Source organism: Rana temporaria, chromosome 7, assembly GCF_905171775.1.
Source record: "Rana temporaria chromosome 7, aRanTem1.1, whole genome shotgun sequence".
Classification (NCBI taxonomy): domain Eukaryota; kingdom Metazoa; phylum Chordata; class Amphibia; order Anura; family Ranidae; genus Rana; species Rana temporaria.
The window spans coordinates 19,308,019-19,327,563 of NC_053495.1; the positions used below are offsets into that span (position 1 = coordinate 19,308,019).

The 19,545-nt window shown below is 48.1% G+C and overlaps 1 protein-coding gene across 1 annotated transcript in view; it reads right to left on the reverse strand.

Annotated features, from left to right (window-relative positions):
- Positions 1 to 19,545, reverse strand: part of IL17RC (interleukin 17 receptor C) — a 90,022-nt gene that overhangs the window by 21,924 nt on the left and 48,553 nt on the right. Inside the window, exons 4-11 of the mRNA XM_040359012.1 lie at positions 18,836 to 18,988; positions 17,948 to 18,066; positions 14,679 to 14,790; positions 12,249 to 12,293; positions 9,929 to 10,065; positions 7,684 to 7,743; positions 6,911 to 6,968; positions 2,819 to 3,003 (exon numbers count right to left, since the gene is read on the reverse strand). Of these exons, the coding sequence (XP_040214946.1) occupies positions 2,819 to 3,003; positions 6,911 to 6,968; positions 7,684 to 7,743; positions 9,929 to 10,065; positions 12,249 to 12,293; positions 14,679 to 14,790; positions 17,948 to 18,066; positions 18,836 to 18,988 (869 nt within the window). The remainder of the gene's footprint in view (positions 1 to 2,818; positions 3,004 to 6,910; positions 6,969 to 7,683; positions 7,744 to 9,928; positions 10,066 to 12,248; positions 12,294 to 14,678; positions 14,791 to 17,947; positions 18,067 to 18,835; positions 18,989 to 19,545) is intronic.

The window sequence follows — 19,545 nt, forward strand, 5'->3', positions numbered from 1 at the left end:
AAGAACCAGCAGAGTGGCATGAATCTTTTTTAACACAATGGACATCAGTGATCTGTTAGCAGTTTGGAAGGGTGGCATTCTGTATGTTAAGCCTCATACAAACGATCGGACTTCCATCTGACATTTCGTGGATTTTGCTCTGAATAGGTGTTGGCCGTGAACTTGTTCTGCATACACACGGCAGGACTTTTTCAGCCAACTTTCACCAAATCACTTAGTTTTTCAGCTTTGTACCGCCACCCTTTGGCAACTTCTGCTATTGTTGTCTGATCTTTAGCATTGGTTCTGAGCATGCGTATTTGTACTTTGAACTTTAGTCCAATGGAGTTGTGTAAACGTGATCGGATTAGCCGACGTAGGACATTTGTTGCTGGAAAATTTGCCTGTTTGCACAGCGAACATTTGTCCGATGAAAAACACATAGGCCCGGATTCAGAAAGGAGATACGACGGCGTATCTCCGGATACCCCGTTGTATCTCTGAGTGTGCGGCGTCGTATCTATGCGACTGTTTCATAGAATCAATTACACATAGATTTCCCTAAGATCCGACCGGCGTAAGTGTCTTACACCGTCGTATCTTAGGCTGCATATTTACGCTGGCCGCTAGGTGGCGCTTCCGTATATTTACGTGAAGGAATATGCTAATTAGGTAGATACGGCGATTCAGAAATGTACGTCCGGCCAGCGCATTTTTTTACGTCGTTTACATTAGGCTTTTTCCAGCGTAAAGTTACCCCTGCTATATGAGGCGTAGCCAATGTTAAGTATGGACGTCGTTCCCGCGTCAAGTTTTGAAAATTTTACGTCGTTTGTGTAAGTCGTTCGCGAATAGGGCTGTACGTAAGTTACGTTCACGTCTAAAGCATTGACGATTTGCAGCGTAATTTCGAGCATGCGCACTGGGATTCTTTCACGAACGACGCATGCCGCTGTCATCTTAGCCTTCAAGGCTGCATCTCATACAGCTCAGATCGGCAAATCAGAATGCAATGTATCCGCCTATTCATCAAAGCAGATTAATAAAGACGACACATGTTCATCATGCCCAATGCGATAAGGTTATGGGCGAGCAGAATTACGTTACAACTCCCATCTTCCCATCTTATTTTGGAAACTTCTAAAAATACTATGCAAATGGAGCGCGCCAACACTTCCTGGAATGGAGCTTCCCTGTTGTGTAACGCCATTTAACATTTTCCTATCTTGCAGCAGTGGCAAACCTCCAGTGTAATTACCACAGAAAGGCAGAGAATTTTTTTTTATTAATGTAGATGTAAACCTTGAAGAGACCCTGTCCGAGGCCATTCATTTGAACAACCATCTTCCTACAAGATTATATGTGTATTTATCATATTTTATGCATGATATTAACCTGTAAAATCCTCCATCCAAATACCCAGGGACTGCTGCTGGATGACACCATCTTGGATGTGATGTCTGCAACCCCAGCAGGTTCAAAGATGTCCCTCAGATCAAATTCTTTACCAGCCTTTCTTAACAATTTTACCCCAGAGGTCTCAGGGAACCCTTACTAAAACCAATTCATATGGGGTCATTGGGAAGAATGCTGCCCTTACATTGGTGGCCATTGGAAAGAATGCTCCCCTTACATTGGTGGCCATTGGAAAGAATGCTGCCCTTACATTGGTGGCCATTGGGAAGAATGTTCCCCTTATATTGGTGGCCATTGGGAAGAATGCTCCCCTTACATTGATGGCCATTGGGAAGAATGCTCCCCTTGCATTGATGGCCATTGGGTAGAATGCTCCCCTTGCATTGGTGGCCATTGGGAAGAATGCTCCCCTTGCATTGGTGGCCATTGGGAAGAATGCTCCCCTTACATTGGTTGCCATTGGAAAGAATGCTGCCCTTACATTGGTGGCCATTGGGAAGAATGTTCCCCTTATATTGGTGGCCATTGGGAAGAATGCTGCCCTTACATTGGTGGCCATTGGGAAGAATGCTCCCCTTATATTGGTGGCCATTGGAAAGAATGCTCCCCTTATATTGGTGGCCATTGGGAAGAATGCTCCCCTTATATTGGTGGCCATTGGGAAGAATGCTCCCCTTACATTGGTGGCCATTGGGAAGAATGCTCCCCTTACATTGATGGCCGTTGGGAAGAATGCTCCCCTTACATTGATGGCCGTTGGGAAGAATGCTCCCCTTACATTGGTGGCCATTGGGAAGAATGCTCCCCTTACATTGATGGCTGTTGGGAAGAATTCTCCCCTTACATTGGTGGCCATTGGGAAGAATGCTCCCCTTACATTGTCGGCCGTTGGGAAGAATGCTCCCCTTACATTGGTGGCCATTGGGAAGAATGCTCCCCTTACATTGGTGGCCATTGGGAAGAATGCTGCCCTTACATTGGTGGCCATTGGGAAGAATGCTCCACTTACATTGGTGGCCATTGGAAAGAATGCTCCCCTTACATTGGTGGTGATTGGGAAGAATGCTCCCCTTACATTGGTGGCCATTGGGAAGAATGCTCCCCTTACATTTGTGGCCATTGGGAAGAATTCTCCCCTTACACTGGCAACCATTGGGAAGAATGCTCCCCTTATATTGATAGCCATTGGGAAGAATGCTCCCCTTATATTGATAGCCATTGGGAAGAATGCTCCCCTTACATTGGTGGCCGTTGGGAAGAATGCTCTTCCTACATTGGTGGCCGTTGGGAAGAATGCTCCTCTTACATTAGTGCCTTTACATTGACATGTGCACAAGTGTGGAGGAGCCTCATAGTAAATGGACAGATAGCAGAAAATGGACATTCTTTCATCTTGCACAGTAAATCTTGCTGATCATTTTACCTGGCTGACCACTTTACTCCTCGTATTGGGGATCTCTCTACATCTCGGAGGGTTCCCAGATTTCCAACACAAGGAAGCTTCCGCCGTAACTTCGCAAGGTGCATTTAATGTGTAATGAGTGTAAGAAGTCAATTTATCGATCTTCACCTCCAGTTTACTTTTATCCAGAATTAAATCTTTAGGGTCTGAAAGAAAAAGAAACAGAAGTGACATTTATTTTTTACCAAGGAGGACATTTCTGAAAGAACGAGCCAGCTCTATGAAAATAAAAGATAAATTTTGATTTTGCTCCTCATACCTGGCTGATTCATGATGTCATGAGTTTTTGTATACAGCACATGTAGGGTTGCCACCTGTCCGGGATTCACCTGGCCAGTCCGGGTTTTGAATCATGTGTTCGGGTTTCAGGTGGACTGAAACCCGGACACATTATTCAGACTGGGCTGTGGCTCCCCAAGTAACCAAGATAAAAACACACAAATCTGTTGCCATCGAGGAGCTGCGGGTGGCAGGTTCGGCACCACTAGCGATTATGTCAGTAAGAGTGATTTGGCCACACCCACTGTTCTCTGCGGAACGCTATGCGCACCGCATCACCACTCTCCCGAGGTGTCTCAGGATGCTAAAGTGTTTGGGTTTGGCTTGAATAAAAGGTGGCAACCCTAAGCACATGCCTTAGGCAGTGGCGTACTAAGGGGGGGGGGGGCGGGCCGCACCTGGGTGCCACACACTGGGGGGTGTCAGGCTGGCACCCCCCCCCCCCTCTGTGACTGAAGCGGTGATATCGCCGCGGAGTGACTTTAGGTAGCTGCAGGGAGACTCGAGGCAGCTATTGTGATACCGCTATACAAAGGAGGGGGGTGCATGGTGACATCCCCTCCTCTCACGGTCGCCGGCTGTCTTAGTGTCCCGGATAGCGGTGTTCGGCACTTCTCATAGAACAGTTGATGTGAGTGTGACACAGTCACAGGCACATCCGAGTGAAGCCCCTCCCCTCCTGACTTTTTATGTGTACAGAGGGGGACCTTCTGTGCATGTGCCATCACCGCGCTGATCTGCAGCATCTGAGCCTGATGTACTGAATTGGGGAGGGGGGTCTCTGCACTGGGGGAGTCTCTGCACTGGGGGTGTCTGTCTCTGCACTGGGGGGGTCTCTGCACTTGGGGGGTCTCTGCACTGAGGGGGGTCTCTGCACTGAGGGGGGTCTCTGGGGGGGTTTTCACTGGGGGGGGTCTCTGCACTGGGGGGTGTCTCTGCACTGGGGGGGCTGTGCACTGAGGGGGGTTTGCACTGAAGGGGGTCTCTGCACTGGGGGGGTTTGCACTGAAGGGGGTCTTTGCACTGAGGGGGGGGGGTCTCTGCACTGGGGGGGTTTGCACTGAAGGGGGTCTTTGCACTGAGGGGGGGGTCTCTGCACTGGGGGGGGTTGCACCGAGGGGGGTCTCTGCACTGGGGGGGTTAGCACTGAAGGGGGGTCTGCACTGAAAATAGTCTGTTTAACATGCAGAGGGTCCAGAGCTATGGGGGGCTGTGTAATGTAAATGGGTCCAGAGGTACAGGGTGCTGTGTAATGTAAAAGGGCCCAGAGGTGCAGGGTGCTGTGTAATGTAAAGGGGTCCAGAAGTGCTGGGTGCTGTGTAATGTAAAGGGGTCCAGTGATGCAGGGTGCTGTGTAATGTAAAGGGATCCAGAAGTGCTGGGTGCTGTGTAATGTAAAGGGGTCCAGAAGTGCAGTTGTGGAGAGAGGGTACACAGTAGTAACAAAGAGATATTGAAGGATGCAGGGGGCACAGTGGGGTGTTTTTACATTTTAACGTGGGGGGGGGGGATGCCAGATATTGGATCCACCCCGGGTGCCACCCCCTCATCCATGCGACCGCCCCCTTAATCTGCATGCAGGATGCCAGAAACATGGTTTCTCGTGTTTTTTATTTTTTTTGAAGCACATGATAAGAGCATGATGGACCTGTCATGGCTCTATACATGTATATAGAGGACCTGTCATGACTCTTTACATGTAAAGGAATATAAAGAGGACCTGTCATGGCTCTATACATGTATATAGAGGACCTGTCATGACTCTTTACATGTAAAGGAATATAAAGAGGACCTGTCATGGCTCTATAGATGTATAAAGAGGACCTGTCATGGCTCTATACATGCATATAGGCGTATAAAAGGACCTGCCATGGGTTCTATACATGTATCCAGGAGTATAAAGGGACCTGTGAATTGCCTGCGGCCACAATGTCTTTTGCGCAAACTAATCAATGTACGTTAATTGTGTTTTTTTTTGGTACCACAAATATGTAGAAGAACACATATCGGCCTAAACTGAAGAAAATAGTCTATTTTTCAAAATTTTGGGGATATTTATTATAGCAAAAAGTAAAAAATATATATATATTTTTTTTTTCAATTGTCTTTTTTTTGTTGTTTATAGCACAAAAAATAAAAACCGCAGAGGTGATCAAATATCACCAAAAGAAAGCTCTATTTGTAGGGGGAAAAAGGACATCAATTTTATTTGGGTACAATGTCGCACGACCGCGCAATAGTCAGTTTAGGCGGCACAGTGCCGTATCGCAAAAAATGGCCTGGTCATTAAGAGGGCAAATCTTTCCAGTCCTGAAGGGGTTAATTGGGGCTGGGCAAGGCAAGTCCCTCTCAGGCTCTCATGTTTTATACAACTTGTGATGTGTGTTTGTACTTACAGTTTTGCTTCAGACTCCACCACACGTTGCGGATTGTCACCTGCCACACAGTGCGGATTGTCACTTACGTCACCTGTCGATCACTCGCTGACTGCTAAAGAACCCCCCCTTTCAGTGTCCCCCCCCCCCGCTCTTGTCACTAGTAACAGCAGTGGCGCCGGGCTCGCTCCTCAAGGCAGTGGTGCCGCTCACTGGCTGACTGCTAAAGAACCCCCCCCTTCTTTCATTATCCTGCCCGCCCGCTTCTCTCACCAGTTATAGCAGCGGCGCCGGGCTCCTCAAGGCAGCGGCGCTCACTGGCTGACTGCTCCCCAACCCCCCCCCCCCCGCTTTCAGTGTCCTGATCGCCCGCCCGCTCCTGTCACCAGTAACAGCGCGGCTCCTCACAGGCAGTGGAGCAGGCGGAATAGGCTGGCGAGCGTCAGTATGCCGCCCCCCAAAAAGTACCACCCGGGCCCATCATAGGGCTGGCCCTGGCTGGATGGCAGTCTTGGCAGGACCAGGCAACAGCGGCTATGACAGGTCCCTATTAAGAACAAGGGGCCAGATCCTCAAAAGGGATACGCCGGCGTAACTGCTGTTACGCCGTCGTATCCCTGTTTCTATCTTTGGAACTGATCCACAGAATCAGTTTCCCATAGATAGGTAGAAGATCCGACATGTGTAAGGGACTTACACTGCCGGATCTTAGGATGCAGTACCGCATCCGCCACTGGGGGCATTTCGTGTCAAAATGCCGCCTCGGGTATGCAAATTAGCACTTACGGAGATCCACAAAGCTTTTCAGCTTCGTTTTTTCTCCGTAAGTTTTAGTTTGCAAACGCAAAATTAGGGCTGCTTTTACAAAGTTTAAACTGTTTACCCCATGTAAAAGCAGACCCTTCTGTCCAGCGACGCGATCTTTTTTTTGTTTTGAATTTTTTTTTTCGCGCCGTATCTTTTTTTTTTCCTGACGCAACTTTATTGACCCGTCGCAATCCACAAAGCTCGGCGTAACGTAATTTCGCGCTATGCACGTCGGGAAAATGACGTCACGAGCATGCGCAGTACGGCCGGCGCGGGAGCGCGCCTAATTTAAATGGGAATCGCCCCCATGAAAAGAGGAACGCCTTGCGCCGGCGGAATTTAAGTTACACAGCCAAAAATTTCTAGGTAAGTGCTTTGTGGATCGGGCACTTAGGTAGAAATTTTAAGGCAGTGTAACTTAAATGGGAAAAATTAAGTTACGCCGGGTCTTTGTGGATTACCCCCAAGCATCTTCCAAAAATATAAAGGACGTCTGTATGCTGTATACACCTATAACACAGATATCTTATGCAATGACTTATGTATGGACAGTGTAGCATGTACACTCGGAGGAAGGGATAACACAACTTACAATTCCTAAATGGACACAGCATGTATCTCATGGCGTCCACCAGATCAATGTACCAGGCCTGCCAAAGACGGGAAAAAATAAAACCCGTCAGAAACATTTGTCAGATAAGTGCATTGTACAAAGTGCAAAAGCTCCATAGTGGCATCAGCAGTGCCGGACATGGTCATCTAAGGCCCAGGGCAAACATGCCAAATTGCATCCCACCCCCAAGATTAATAAGGATTATGTGTCAGTAAAAATCCCCCCCCCCAAAAAAAATCTGCATGCTTACCCCTAAGCATAAATTCCCCCTCCTCCCAATACAAATTTTCCCCTCAAAATCCCCTTCCCAGCACAAATTTTTGCCTTCACCACTCTATCCTCTCATTCTCCATATGCCCCCAGCACAAATTCCCCCCCCCCCCAAAAAAAATTCCCCCTCTCCTAGTACAAATCATCTACCCCTCAAATTTCCCTTCTAAACACAAATCCTCCCCCCACTCCAAATCCCCCCTTCCAACATAAATTCTCCCCAATCCCCCATCTTGGCACAAATCGCCCAAATGTCCCCTTCTAACACAAACCCCCCCCCCCAAAAAAAAAAAACCCTAGCACATATCCCCTTCCCCCTACCAAATTACCTTTTCTAGCACAAGTTCCCCCTCCCAACACAAATCCCCTCCCCCCCAACTTCCTCGTACTCCCCCCCCCCACTTCACATGATACCACAGCACTTCACCTCCTGCCCACCCCTTGTCCCGGCCGTGGGCATCAGGTTTAGGTCAGCGACTTACCTGAATACACATGCAGGGGACAATATCCGACTGTGGAATATAGTATCGCTTCTCTCCAATCTGGACAAAAGAGAAATAATAAATTGTCTACTGGCGGGATCAACAGGTCACATAACATTATGTTATAGGGAGAACCAGGAATAAAACAGACTGCTGTGTTAAATGTCTTGTACACTTTTAAACATTTATATTGTTTTAAATAGGATAGGGTGACCAGACATCCCCAGTTTCAGGGGACAGTCCCCAGATTGAGGACATTGTCCCTGGGCCAAGTCTGTCCCCAGTTTTGTCCCCAGATTGGATTTGAACAGGGGCTGGGGCAATATCAAAGACAATCAGTGCAGAATAAAAAAATAAATATCTGAATTACACACCCCCACTCCGCCGCTCCTAGTAGCCTGGGGGGAGGGGGTGGTATTTTTTCCATTATCTGTGCCCCTTTCTGATGATCATGTGCTGGTCGGAGCGGAGGGAATGTCTTCAGTTTCGGGGACATGCCCATTCAGCTCCGCTCGTGTGTTCTGCCTTGGCTCAAGTCCCGGCCAGCCACCTGCCTATCTCCTTGCCTTCCCTGGCAGAGTGATCTTCTTCCGCTCCCCACCCAGTAGTAGCCCAGGGCCTGGAGAGTGAGACTTGACAGGCTGTGAGGCGGGCAGCGGTGGCGACGGGCAGAGAGTCGCTGATTGCCACCATTACTAGTGAAAAAAAATCTGTCCCCGGGATTTCATTTTAAAAATCTGGTCACCTTAAAATAAGAGTCAGTGGAGTTACATTCCTTGTAATAATGGCTCACAGTTTGTAGTGTCATGGCTGATCGATTTCCCTATACCCATGTATTCATTCACCTAGCTTGTCTCTATTCACCAAAAGGACAGACAGCTGCTTGTTGAGAATCACACATCATCCAGTCTATGCCTCACCCTTACCTCTGTGTTGCATCCCAAACATGGGAGTGCCAATGTGCTGAAAACACATCTATTCCCTTTATTGCTCTGCCTGCTTGCGTCTGCGTCAGATCCAATTACTGTTTAGCTCTCACCTGCAGAGCATTAGACAGAGAGACCCAGGGGAAATCCAAAATGTTAGCGTTATCCTCAGAACATGAAGAAAGGGATTTTTCTCCAATGGGGGACACCTATTAAGGTGTATGTCTAGGAGAGGAATTCCCATTACTTTAGGAGGTTTCCTCTAGCTTCCTGGTGCTTCTATGGGGGGTGAAGTGAAGGGATATTGGTGGTATACAGACAACAAACAATAATCTGGCAGGTGTTTTAATGTAAGGAGCTTTCTTCCCACTGGCCACCAATGTAAGGAGCATTCTTCTCACTGACACCCAATGTGAGGGGCATTCCTCCCACTGACCACCAATGTAAGGGGCATTCTGACCACTGACCACCAATGTAAGGAGCATTCTTCCCAATGACCACCAATGTAAGGGGCATTCTTCTCACTGACCACCGATGTAAGGGGCTATCTTCCCACTGGCCACCAATGTAGGGGCTAACTTCCCACTGATCACCAATGTAAGGGGCATTCTTCTCACTGACCACCGATGTAAGGGGCATCCTTCCCAATGACCACCAATGTAGGGGCTAACTTCCCACTGATCACTTCCTATGGACCACCAATGTAAGGGGCATTCTTTCCACTGACCACTGATGTAAGGGTCTATCTTCCCACTAAATCACTTCCTATGGACCACCAATGTAAGGAGCATTCTTCCCACTGACACCCAATGTAAGGGGCATTCTTCCCACTGACCACCAATGTAAGGGGCATTCTTCCCACTGACCACCAATGTAAGGAACATTCTTTCGATGGACCACCAATGTAAATAGCATTTTTCCCATTGACCAGCAATGTAAGGAATGTCCTACTCACTCAATTAATTTGTTTACCAGAGGTTCCCCTAGACCTGAATATTATTTCAAGGGTTCCTTGTGAGTAAAACGGCTGTTTTAAAGCCAACCTATAAGCCTGACTACGGTGCCAATGTAAGCCAACTCATTGCCCAATTATTCCATGAGATTGGCTCAGTAGCCACTTTGCTCTTGTTGGATACCACAAAGTGGATGGGCGGGGCTTGGTGCAGGAGGTGGCTCTAGATAGAATATGGCTGCATTGACAGCGATATATACATGGGATTGTAATGCTGTGAACGGTTCCTTGTACTGTGCCATAGGACAAAATGAAATACATGCAGGAACTTTAAACAAGCAATACGTAATATTGGAGCAGTACTTACTAAAGTGTTGTTGCTGTGGGTAATGTTCTTCTTGTAATTGTAGTAGAAAACCCTAACGAATGCTTTCCGTCTGTTTGACCCATTAACTATTCCCACCGAGGTCTCGTTGGATTCATTGACAAAGTCCAGGACTGGGGCTGAAAATGAAGATAAGGAGTAAAGGAAAACACATAAAGGGGTTGTAAATGTCAGATCTGATCTTTGAACAAAGCATATCCCTCTATAGTGTGTACTTGTCTCAGTCCAGAGCAATAAGTGTCATTTCTCTCTATAGCTTCCTTCCTCTGCTATCAGCCTGAGTCAATGACACAGGGACAGGTTGTCCTGACACTAAGGCCTTGTACACACGACCAGACATGTCTGCTGAAACTGGTCCGCGGACCAGTTTCCGCAGACATGTCCGACCGTGTGTAGGGCCTACCGGACAGTTTTCCGGCCTAGCGGACAGGTTTCCAGCGGACAAAAGCTTCTTAGCATGCTAAGAAACTCGTCCGGTGGAAACCTGTCCGTCGGACATGTCCGATGGTTAGTACACCTAACCATCGGACCGAAATCCCCTGCATGCGTCAAAGTGATTCGACGCATGCGTGGAAGCATTGAACTTCCTGGTTCGCGCATTTCGCCGCCACGTCGCCGCCACGTCACCGCGTTTTCTGTCCGCAGGGATTTTGGTCTGATGGTGTGTACACACATCAGACCAAAATCTCCCAGCAGACATGTCCGATGAAAACGGTCCGCGGACCATTTTCATCGGACATGTCTGGTCGTGTGTACAAGGCCTAAGGACCAGTTCACACCATAGAAATGCAGCCTGGATGTGTTCCAGATGCTTTTCTGCATGCACGTTTTTGGTGTGTTTTCGATGCAGTCAAAGTGCATTCCCCCCCCTCTTTTTTCTTAACCTTAACCCCTTTAGCCCCGGAAGAATTTACCCCCTTCCTGACCAGAGCACTTTTTGCGATTCGGCACTGCGTCGCTTTAACTGACAATTGCGCGGTTTGAGCGACGTGGCTCCCAAACAAAATTGGCGTCCTTTTTTCCCCACAAATAGAGCTTTATTTTGGTGGTATTTGATCACCTCTGCGCTTTTTATTTTTTGCGCTATAAATGAAAAAAGAGCGACAACTTTGAAAAAAAAAAAAAAAGCAATATTTTTTACTTTTTTCTATAATAAATATCCCCCAAAAATATTTTTTTTCCTCGGTTTAGGCCGATACATATTCTTCTACATATTTTTGATTAAAAAAAAACGCAATAAGCGTTTGTGCAAAAGTTATAGCTTCTACAAAATAGGGAATAGTTTTATGGCATTCTAATTAATAATTATTTTTTTTACTAGTAATGGCGGCGATCTGTGATTTTTATCGTAACTGCGACATTATGGCGGACACATCGGACACTTTTGACGCTATTTTGGGACCATTGTCATTTATACAGCGATCAGTGCTATAAAAATGCACTGGTTACTGTGTAAATGACACTGGCAGGGAAGGGGTTAACCAGTAGGGGGCGAGGAAGGGGTTAAGTGTGTCCTAGGGAGTGATTCTAACTGTGAGGGGACTGAGCTACCAGTGATCACTGCTCCCGATGAAAGGGGGCAGTAGATCAGTGTCCTGTCACTAGGCAGAACAGGGAAATGCTTTGTTTACAAAGGCATCTCCCTGTTCTGCCATTCCGTGACACGATCGCGGGACACCGGCGAACATCAAGTCCAAGGGTCATGCGGGCACGGTCACGGAGCTCACGGCACGGCAGGCTTTTTAAAGCAATGTTGTGCTGACGTATAAGTGCGTGAAGCGGTCGGCAAGTGGTTAAATAAGGACATGTGTGTTCCAGTGCGTTCCGGTACGTTCTGGTGCATTTTATATGCCTTTTACCGCATTCCAGTACAGTCCAATGCAGAAAAAGAGCAGCATTTGGCTTTTGGCATGAGGCTTTTGGAAGGTTTTTTACCTTAATGCAGAGACTATATTAAGTTAAAAAAACATTTTACTATTACTACCAGTTTAAAGCTCCATTCACATCTCCGCGACAAGCAACGCCGCGTACGCGGCGTATTTTGCCGCGGATAGTGTATCTTTTTTTTTTTTTTTTTTTCAAATTCTTCCCATTGCTGTCAATGGGCGAACGCCAATGTCGCCTGAAAAAAAGGGTCCGGGACTTTTTTTCAGGCAACAGGCGTACGGCGTCTATGAGATGTGAACCATCTCCATAGACAGCAATGGGAATTTCCCCCTCTAGCGGCACAAGCGTCCGGCGTCGGGCGTTTTGTCGCCTAGATGTGAATGGAAACTAACACTGTAAAGAAGCGCAGACTTACCATCACACACCCATATATTGTCCAGCGGGTCCAGCTTAGTACAGCCTGTTGAAATAAGTATTTCAAATAGTTAGTGCAATGCCAAAAAAAAAGAGATGAAAGGAAAGGAAACAAGGGCCAGATTCACAGAGCAGATACGACGGCGTTTCTCCTGATACGCCGTCGTATCTCTGTTTCTATCTATGCGACTGATTCATAGAATCAGTTACGCATAGATAGCCAGAAGATCCGACAGGTGTAATTGTTTTACACTGTTGGATCTTAGGATGCAGTACCGCGGCCGCCACTGGGGGGAGTTTGCGTCGTAATACAGCGTCGGGTATGCAAATTAGGAGTTACGGCGATCCACGAAGATTTTTCCCGTCGTTACGTCGTTGCGAGTGTTAGATTTCCGTCGCAAAGATAGGGCACATTTAACATGGTGGAAAAGTACTCCACCATGTTAAAGTATGCCGTCTTTCTCGCGTCGCTTTTGAATTTTTTTTTTTTTTCTTTTTCCCGCGCAAGTCTTTTTTTCACGTCGGCGCGTCGCAATTTCGCGCAAAGCACGTCGGGAAATTTGTGACGGGAGCATGCGCAGTACGTCCGGCGTGGGAGCGCGCCTAATTTAAATGGTACCCGTCCCATTTGAATTGGGCCACCTTGCGCCGGACCTGTTTACGATACACCGCCGCAAATTTCCAGGTAAGTGCTTTGTGGATCGGGCACTAAATTGGAAAGTTTGCGGCGGTGTAACGTAAAGGGGTTACGTTACGCTGCGCCGCCTGACTGTGAATCTAGCCCCAAAATCTTAATGATCTATAGGCCCCATTTACACAGTCTCCTTGGTGGATCACTTTTCAGAGGACAGTAGAGCACAACCTTCCAGACATACACCTGTTTTTTTTACTTTTTCATCATAGGATTTTGCATTTAAATGCGGCACCATAAGTGGGAGCCAAGTGTTTGACTACATGTGCTCCTCAGTCCCTTTGATTTCTATGGATGAGTTTGGTAGACGCCGCCATCCAACTCCACATGCTGAGTTCAATTTCACACAACAGCGAGGCAAAACTTCACATCCATAGCATGTGTAAGAACCCCTCTGGGTCCCATGATAGAGCTTAGGTAGGTGGGTGGCTGGGGCAGGGGAGGGGGTTAAAAAAAAAATCAACTGCTTCTTTTTTTACACATTTGCCACTCATGTAAATTAAACGCATCGATATCTCTTCATCTCCATTACATGGTGGGGCAGGGCAATTGGTATTTTACAGAAGGTAGCTAGGAAGGAAGGCATTCTTCTCTGCCGTTCACAGTAAGTGACAAGGGCACAACCATAGGGGTGCGCATTGTACAGAGTGCAGGGTTCAAGGGTGCGCTATGTACAGAGTGAAGGGTTCAGGGGTGCGCTATGTACAGAGTGAAGGGTTCAGGGGTGCTCTATGTACAAAGTGCAGGGTTCAGAGGTGCGCTATGTACAGAGTGCATGGTTCAGGTGTGCGCTATGTACAAAGTGCAGGGTTCAGGGGCGCGCTATGTACAAAGTGCAGGGTTCAGGGGTGCGCTATGTACAGAGTGCATGGTTCAGGGGTGCGCTATGTACAGAGTGAATGGTTCAGGGGTGCGCTATGTACAAAGTGCAGTGTTCAGGTGTGCGCTATGTACAGAGTGCAGAGTTCAAGTGTGTGCTATGTACAGAGTAAAGGGTTCAGGGGTACGCTATGTACAGAGTGCAGGGTTCAGGAGTGCACTATGTACAGAGTGCAGGGTTCAGGGGTGCGCTATGTACAGTGTGCATGGTTTAAGGGTGCGCTTTGTACAAAGTGCAGGGTTCAGGGGTGCACTATGTACAGAGTGCAGGGTTCAGGAGTGCACTATGTACAGAGTGCAGGATTCAGGGGTGCACTATGTACAGAGTGCAGGGTTCAGGAGTGCGCTATGTACAGAGTGCAGTTCCAGGGGTGCCCTTTGCACAGACTGCAGAGTTCAGAGGTGTGCCATGTACAGAGTGCAGGGTTTTGGTGTACGTTACGTTATGTACAGACCTGCTCCCGCAGTGCCCCGATGTGAGTGTGCACAGGGATCTGTTAGTTCCGGGAGCCACTCAGAGCAAAGCTGTCCCTTGTAAACTCAGTACGCTTCTGTGTTTAAAAGTGACAGCGGGAGTGAAGGGTGAGAGCCGGAGGGGGAAGAACGGGAGATCCTCCACATTCCGGCTAAAAAACTGAGTGTGAGGGCCACATGACAAGACCTGGCATGCCGGATTCAGCACCTGGGCCTTGTGTTTGATATATATGTGTTCTAGAAGATCCCATGAAATTGACTGTACTCCGGGATTCGACATTAGTGATGTCCCTGGATCCGAGTGGGACGGACTAAGAGCGCCCTTCTATTTTAAACCCCGCCCTTGCCTAAGATCCATACATATATTCATACAAAAGATTCACCTACCTGGCACTTCATGACTTATGCTGAGGATTTTGGTGTACCTCGGATAAGAATACGATGTGATATTCATCTCAGCGCCTGGTGATACTTTAATACAGTTATACGCAACAGAACCCTAAAAAGAAATAATGAAATAACTATATACATATTATAACAAATGAAAATAAAAAAAATTGAATAGAAATACTAAATAGAAAGAGGAATTTCAAGCATAGTCTAGACCACAGGTGTCAAACACAAGGCCCGCGGGCCGAATCCGGCCCTCCAGGCCATTTAAAGTGGGCCTCACAACTCTGCAGCAGCTGCAGGAGAGTTCCAGTCCTCCTCTGGTCCTCCACCAGACCGTTACTTTCTGCTTTCAAGCAATGCATCCAGCTTCTTCCCATCAGCAGCATAAGGTAAGGTGGGTGCACTGCAGTGGCGGCTGGTGCTCAACATTTTTAGGGGGGCGCAAACAAACGGAAAAAACATCAATTGCAGCCTCACTGTTCCCATCAATTGCCGCCACTGTGCCCATCAATTGTCACCACTGTGCCATGTCATCAAACGCAACTACTGTGCCATCAATTGTCGCCACCGTGTCCATCAATTTTCACCACTGTGCCATGCCATTCTCGCCACTTTGCCCATCAATTGCCACCACTGTGCCATGTCATCAAACGCAACTACTGTGCCATCAATTGTCGCCACTGTGTCCATCAATTTTCACCACTGTGCCATGCCATTATCGCCACAGTGCCCATCAATTGTCGCCACTGTGCCATGTCATCAAACGCAACTACTGTGTCATCAATTGTCGCCACTGTGCCCATCAATTGCCGCCACTGTGCCCATCAATTGCCGCCACTGTGCCCATCAATTGCCGCCACTGTGCCCATCAATTTCCGCCACTGTGCCCATCAAACGCAGCCAGTGTGCCATAAAATTGTCAACACTGTGCCATAAAATTGTCGCCACTATGCCATCAAACGCAGCCACTGTGCCCATCAATTGTCGCCACTGTGCCATGCCATTCTCGCCACTTTGCCCATCATTTGCCACCACTGTGCCATGTCATCAAACGCAACTACTGTGCCATCAATTGTCGCCACTGTGTCCATCAATTTTCACCACTGTGCCATGCCACTGTCGCCACTGTGCCCATCAATTGTCGCCACTGTGCCATGCCAAACGCAGCCACTGTGTCCATCAATTTTCACCACTGTGCCATGCCATTGTCGCCACTGTGCCCATCAATTGTCGCCAGTTTGCCCCTAAAATGCGGCCAGATTGCCCCTCCCCGCCTGGCACTTACCTTTCTCGGTCAGCCATCCTCGGACCCTCCTCCACGATCCCTCGATGTAGTCCCGCCCTCGATGTCACTTCAGCCAATCAGGTTACCGGTAACCAGATCCGGTGAACCTGATTGGCTGAGATGCGTGTCAGTGTGAACCAGGGAACGCCCCCCCCCCCCCCCGTGCTTCCCCTGGTTAACTATTTGGAAGCCGGTTACAGCCCTCAGGCCGCTGGCTCTGATAGACACTTCCACAGCCAACCAGCTGCTGTTATTCAGATGGCCGGCCCTTTTGAGGCTGATGCGGCCCGCGAGGAAATTGAGTTTGACACCCCTGGTCTAGACTAAGCATTGGAAACAATCAGATTCAAGTATTCGCTGGAAAATGACAGTTGGGTGTGGCTTACGAGGGGGGGGAGGGGTCTAGAGCCCGGAGTTGGGGAATAAATTATTATAATTATGTAAGGTAATCTATAAAATATTTGTATTGCCCTCTCCTAAACCTTGTGGACGGCCTTCCCAGAAGAGTTGAAGCTGTTATAGCTGCAAAGGGCGGGGCCAACTCAATATTGGACCCTACAGACTAATAGGTAGATTCAGGTAGAGTTAGGCCGGCTTATCAGTAGATAAGCCGACCTAACTCTGAATCTACGCCGACTTATGTTTAAAGCGGGGGTTCACCCTTAGAGGGCACTTTTCCCCCTTAGATTCCTGCTCGTTATTACTAGGGGAAACGGCTATTTATTTTAAAATAGGTGCAGTACTTACCCGTTTACGAGACGCATCCTCTCCGTCGCTTCCGGGTATGGGCTTCGGGAATGGGCGTTCCTTCTTGATTGACAGGTTTCCGAGAGGCTTCCGACGGTCGCATCCATCGCGTCACGATTTTCCGAAAGAAGCCGAACGTCGGTGCGCAGGCGCAGTATAGAGCCGCACCGACGTTCGGCTTCTTTCGGCTACGAGTGACGCGATGGATGCGACCGTCGGAAGCCTCTCGGAAGACTGTCAATCAAGAAGGAACGCCCGCTCCCGAAGACCCATACCCGGAAGCGACGGAAGAAGATGCAGCTCGAAAACGGGTAAGTACTGCACCTATTTTAATACAAATAGCCGATTCCCCTAGACCGAACGAGCAGGAATCTAGGGGAAGAAAAAAAAAAATTTTAGAAATGGGTGAACTCCCGCTTTAAGTGTATGCTCAAACAGAGATACGCTTAAACATATCTAAGATACGACGGCTTGCACCGTCCTATCTTAGATTGCAATATTTTGGATGGCCGCTATGTGGCGCTTCCATTGCGGTCGGCGTAGAATATGTAAATGAGGGGATACGCCGATTCACGTACGTACGCCCGTCCGCCGCAGTCGATTTACGCCGTTTCCGTAAGGCATTAGCAGGCCTAAAGATATTCCACCTATTAGGTGGAATAACAATGTTAAAGTATGGCCGCCGTTCCCGCCGCGAGATTTAAATTTTTTACGTTGTTTGCGTAAGTCGTCCGCGAATCGGGATTTACGTAGTTTACGTCCACGTCGATATCAATAGGCCCGTGCGGCGTACGTAGCCGCAATGCACACTGGGAAATGTAGGCGCCCGGCACATGCGCAGTTATAAAAAACGTAAAAAACGTGAGGTCAAGCCTCATTACCATCAAACACGCCCCCCTCCAACACATTTGAATTCGGCGCCCTTACGCCCGCCCGATTTAGGCTACGCCGCCGTATATTAGCAGGCAAGTACATTGAGAATCATTACTAGCCTAGCTAATTTACGGCGGCGTAGCCTAAACAGGCTAAGCTACGCCGCCGCAAGTTTAAGCACTCGTACCTGAATCTACCTACAAGACTGGGATGCCATTAAAGTTCATGTGTGTGTAAAGGCAGGCGTCCCAATACTTTTGGTAATATCGTGTATATTCAATACTCAAACACAAAGATTGGCTGCCATGCACAATAGCACAGGTGTCCCCTGGCAGGATACAGAGAAGGTGATACTTACCACCACCGTACTGCTGGAGCTGTTGGTCGGCGGCACGGCAGACAAGGGCAGAGACACCTTCATTGCGTAACAGCTAAGAGTGGGAGGAGCGATGATCAGGTTGGCGCAGAGAAGGGAACCTGCAGATAAATAAGGTGATCAAAGCCCAGGAACCAGTATGGCAGACAGAGCAGGCATGATAATCAACCCCAGAGCTGAAGGGAAGCCAAAGGGATAGTAAAACACGTGACATCTAATTGATTTATGATTATTATGTACAATGGATTCGCCGCAATCTAATAACTGAAACTATTTAAGGAGCGCCAGCAAACAAATAATTAAAATCTATTTTTACATTGAAATATACGGAATACGCCGCGTGCCGCAACATGTCTGCAAATCAGCGTTCCCGTGCAGCTGGACCCAGATATAGAACATCGATGGCGGCTTTCCACCTACAGGTCGCAGAAACGCCCGTACTGCAGAGCAATGCATTATGGGGCCATTCATTTTAAAAGGCTCCCCGCTATAGCAGTGCGCTCAACTGATGCGTTTCAGAAAATACAACACGCAGAAACGCACAGCCATGCATTGCATTGAAAATGGTGCACAGGGGCGGACTGAAAACTCATGGGGCCCCCGGGCAATAGGAGATTATGGGGCCCCCAGGCAATAGGAGATTATGGGGCCCCCAGGCAATAGATTATGGGGCCACACGGTATACATACAGTATACATACACAGTATACACACACAGACACACAATATACACACACAGTATTTGTTTGTGTACAACGTCGCAAGACCGCGCAATTGTCAGTTAAAACAACGCAGTGCCGTATCACGAAAAATTGCCTGGCCATTAAGGGGGTAAAGTGGTTAAATAACTTACAAAACGGCGCCCCCCTACCGTTGTTGGAGTTATTGAGTTTTAAATACACATTGACAGCTGTTATTTCTGCGTTTTCCTCGTCTTCATCATGTTCACGGTCGTAATCATCGAAATCATCGTATTCAGGACCATAGTCATCACAGTCACCGGACCCCAGCTCTTCATTATGTTCTGGAAGAGAAAAAGTACAATTCAATGCAGTGGAATTTTTAACTGGAATTAAAGCACACTATTCATTAAAATAATGGCCCAGATTCAGGTAGCAATTGCGCCTGCGTAACCATAGTTACGCAGCGCAATCGCTGACTTGCGCAACGAGTTCTCCTGATTCAGAGAACTCGTTACGCCGACTGCAGCCTAAAATCTGCGTGGCATAAGGCTCTTATGCCACGCAGATTTTAGGCTGCATTCTTGCGTTGACCGCTAGGGGGCGTTCCCATTGTGGTCAACGTATAGTATGCAAATTGCATACTTACGCCGATTCACAATGTTGCGCTCCCCCTGCGTACGCAAGTTACGTCGGTTGCGTACGGCATCTTTAGCGTAAGGCTGCCCATGCTAAAAGCAGGGGCAGCCAATGCTAAAGGATACCCGGCGTTCCCGCGTCGCGACGTTCGAATTTTACGTTGTTTGCGTAAGTGAATCGTGAATGGCGCTGGACGCCATTCACGTTCACTTTGAAGCAAATGACGTCCTTGCAACGTCATTTGCCGCAATGCACGTCGGGA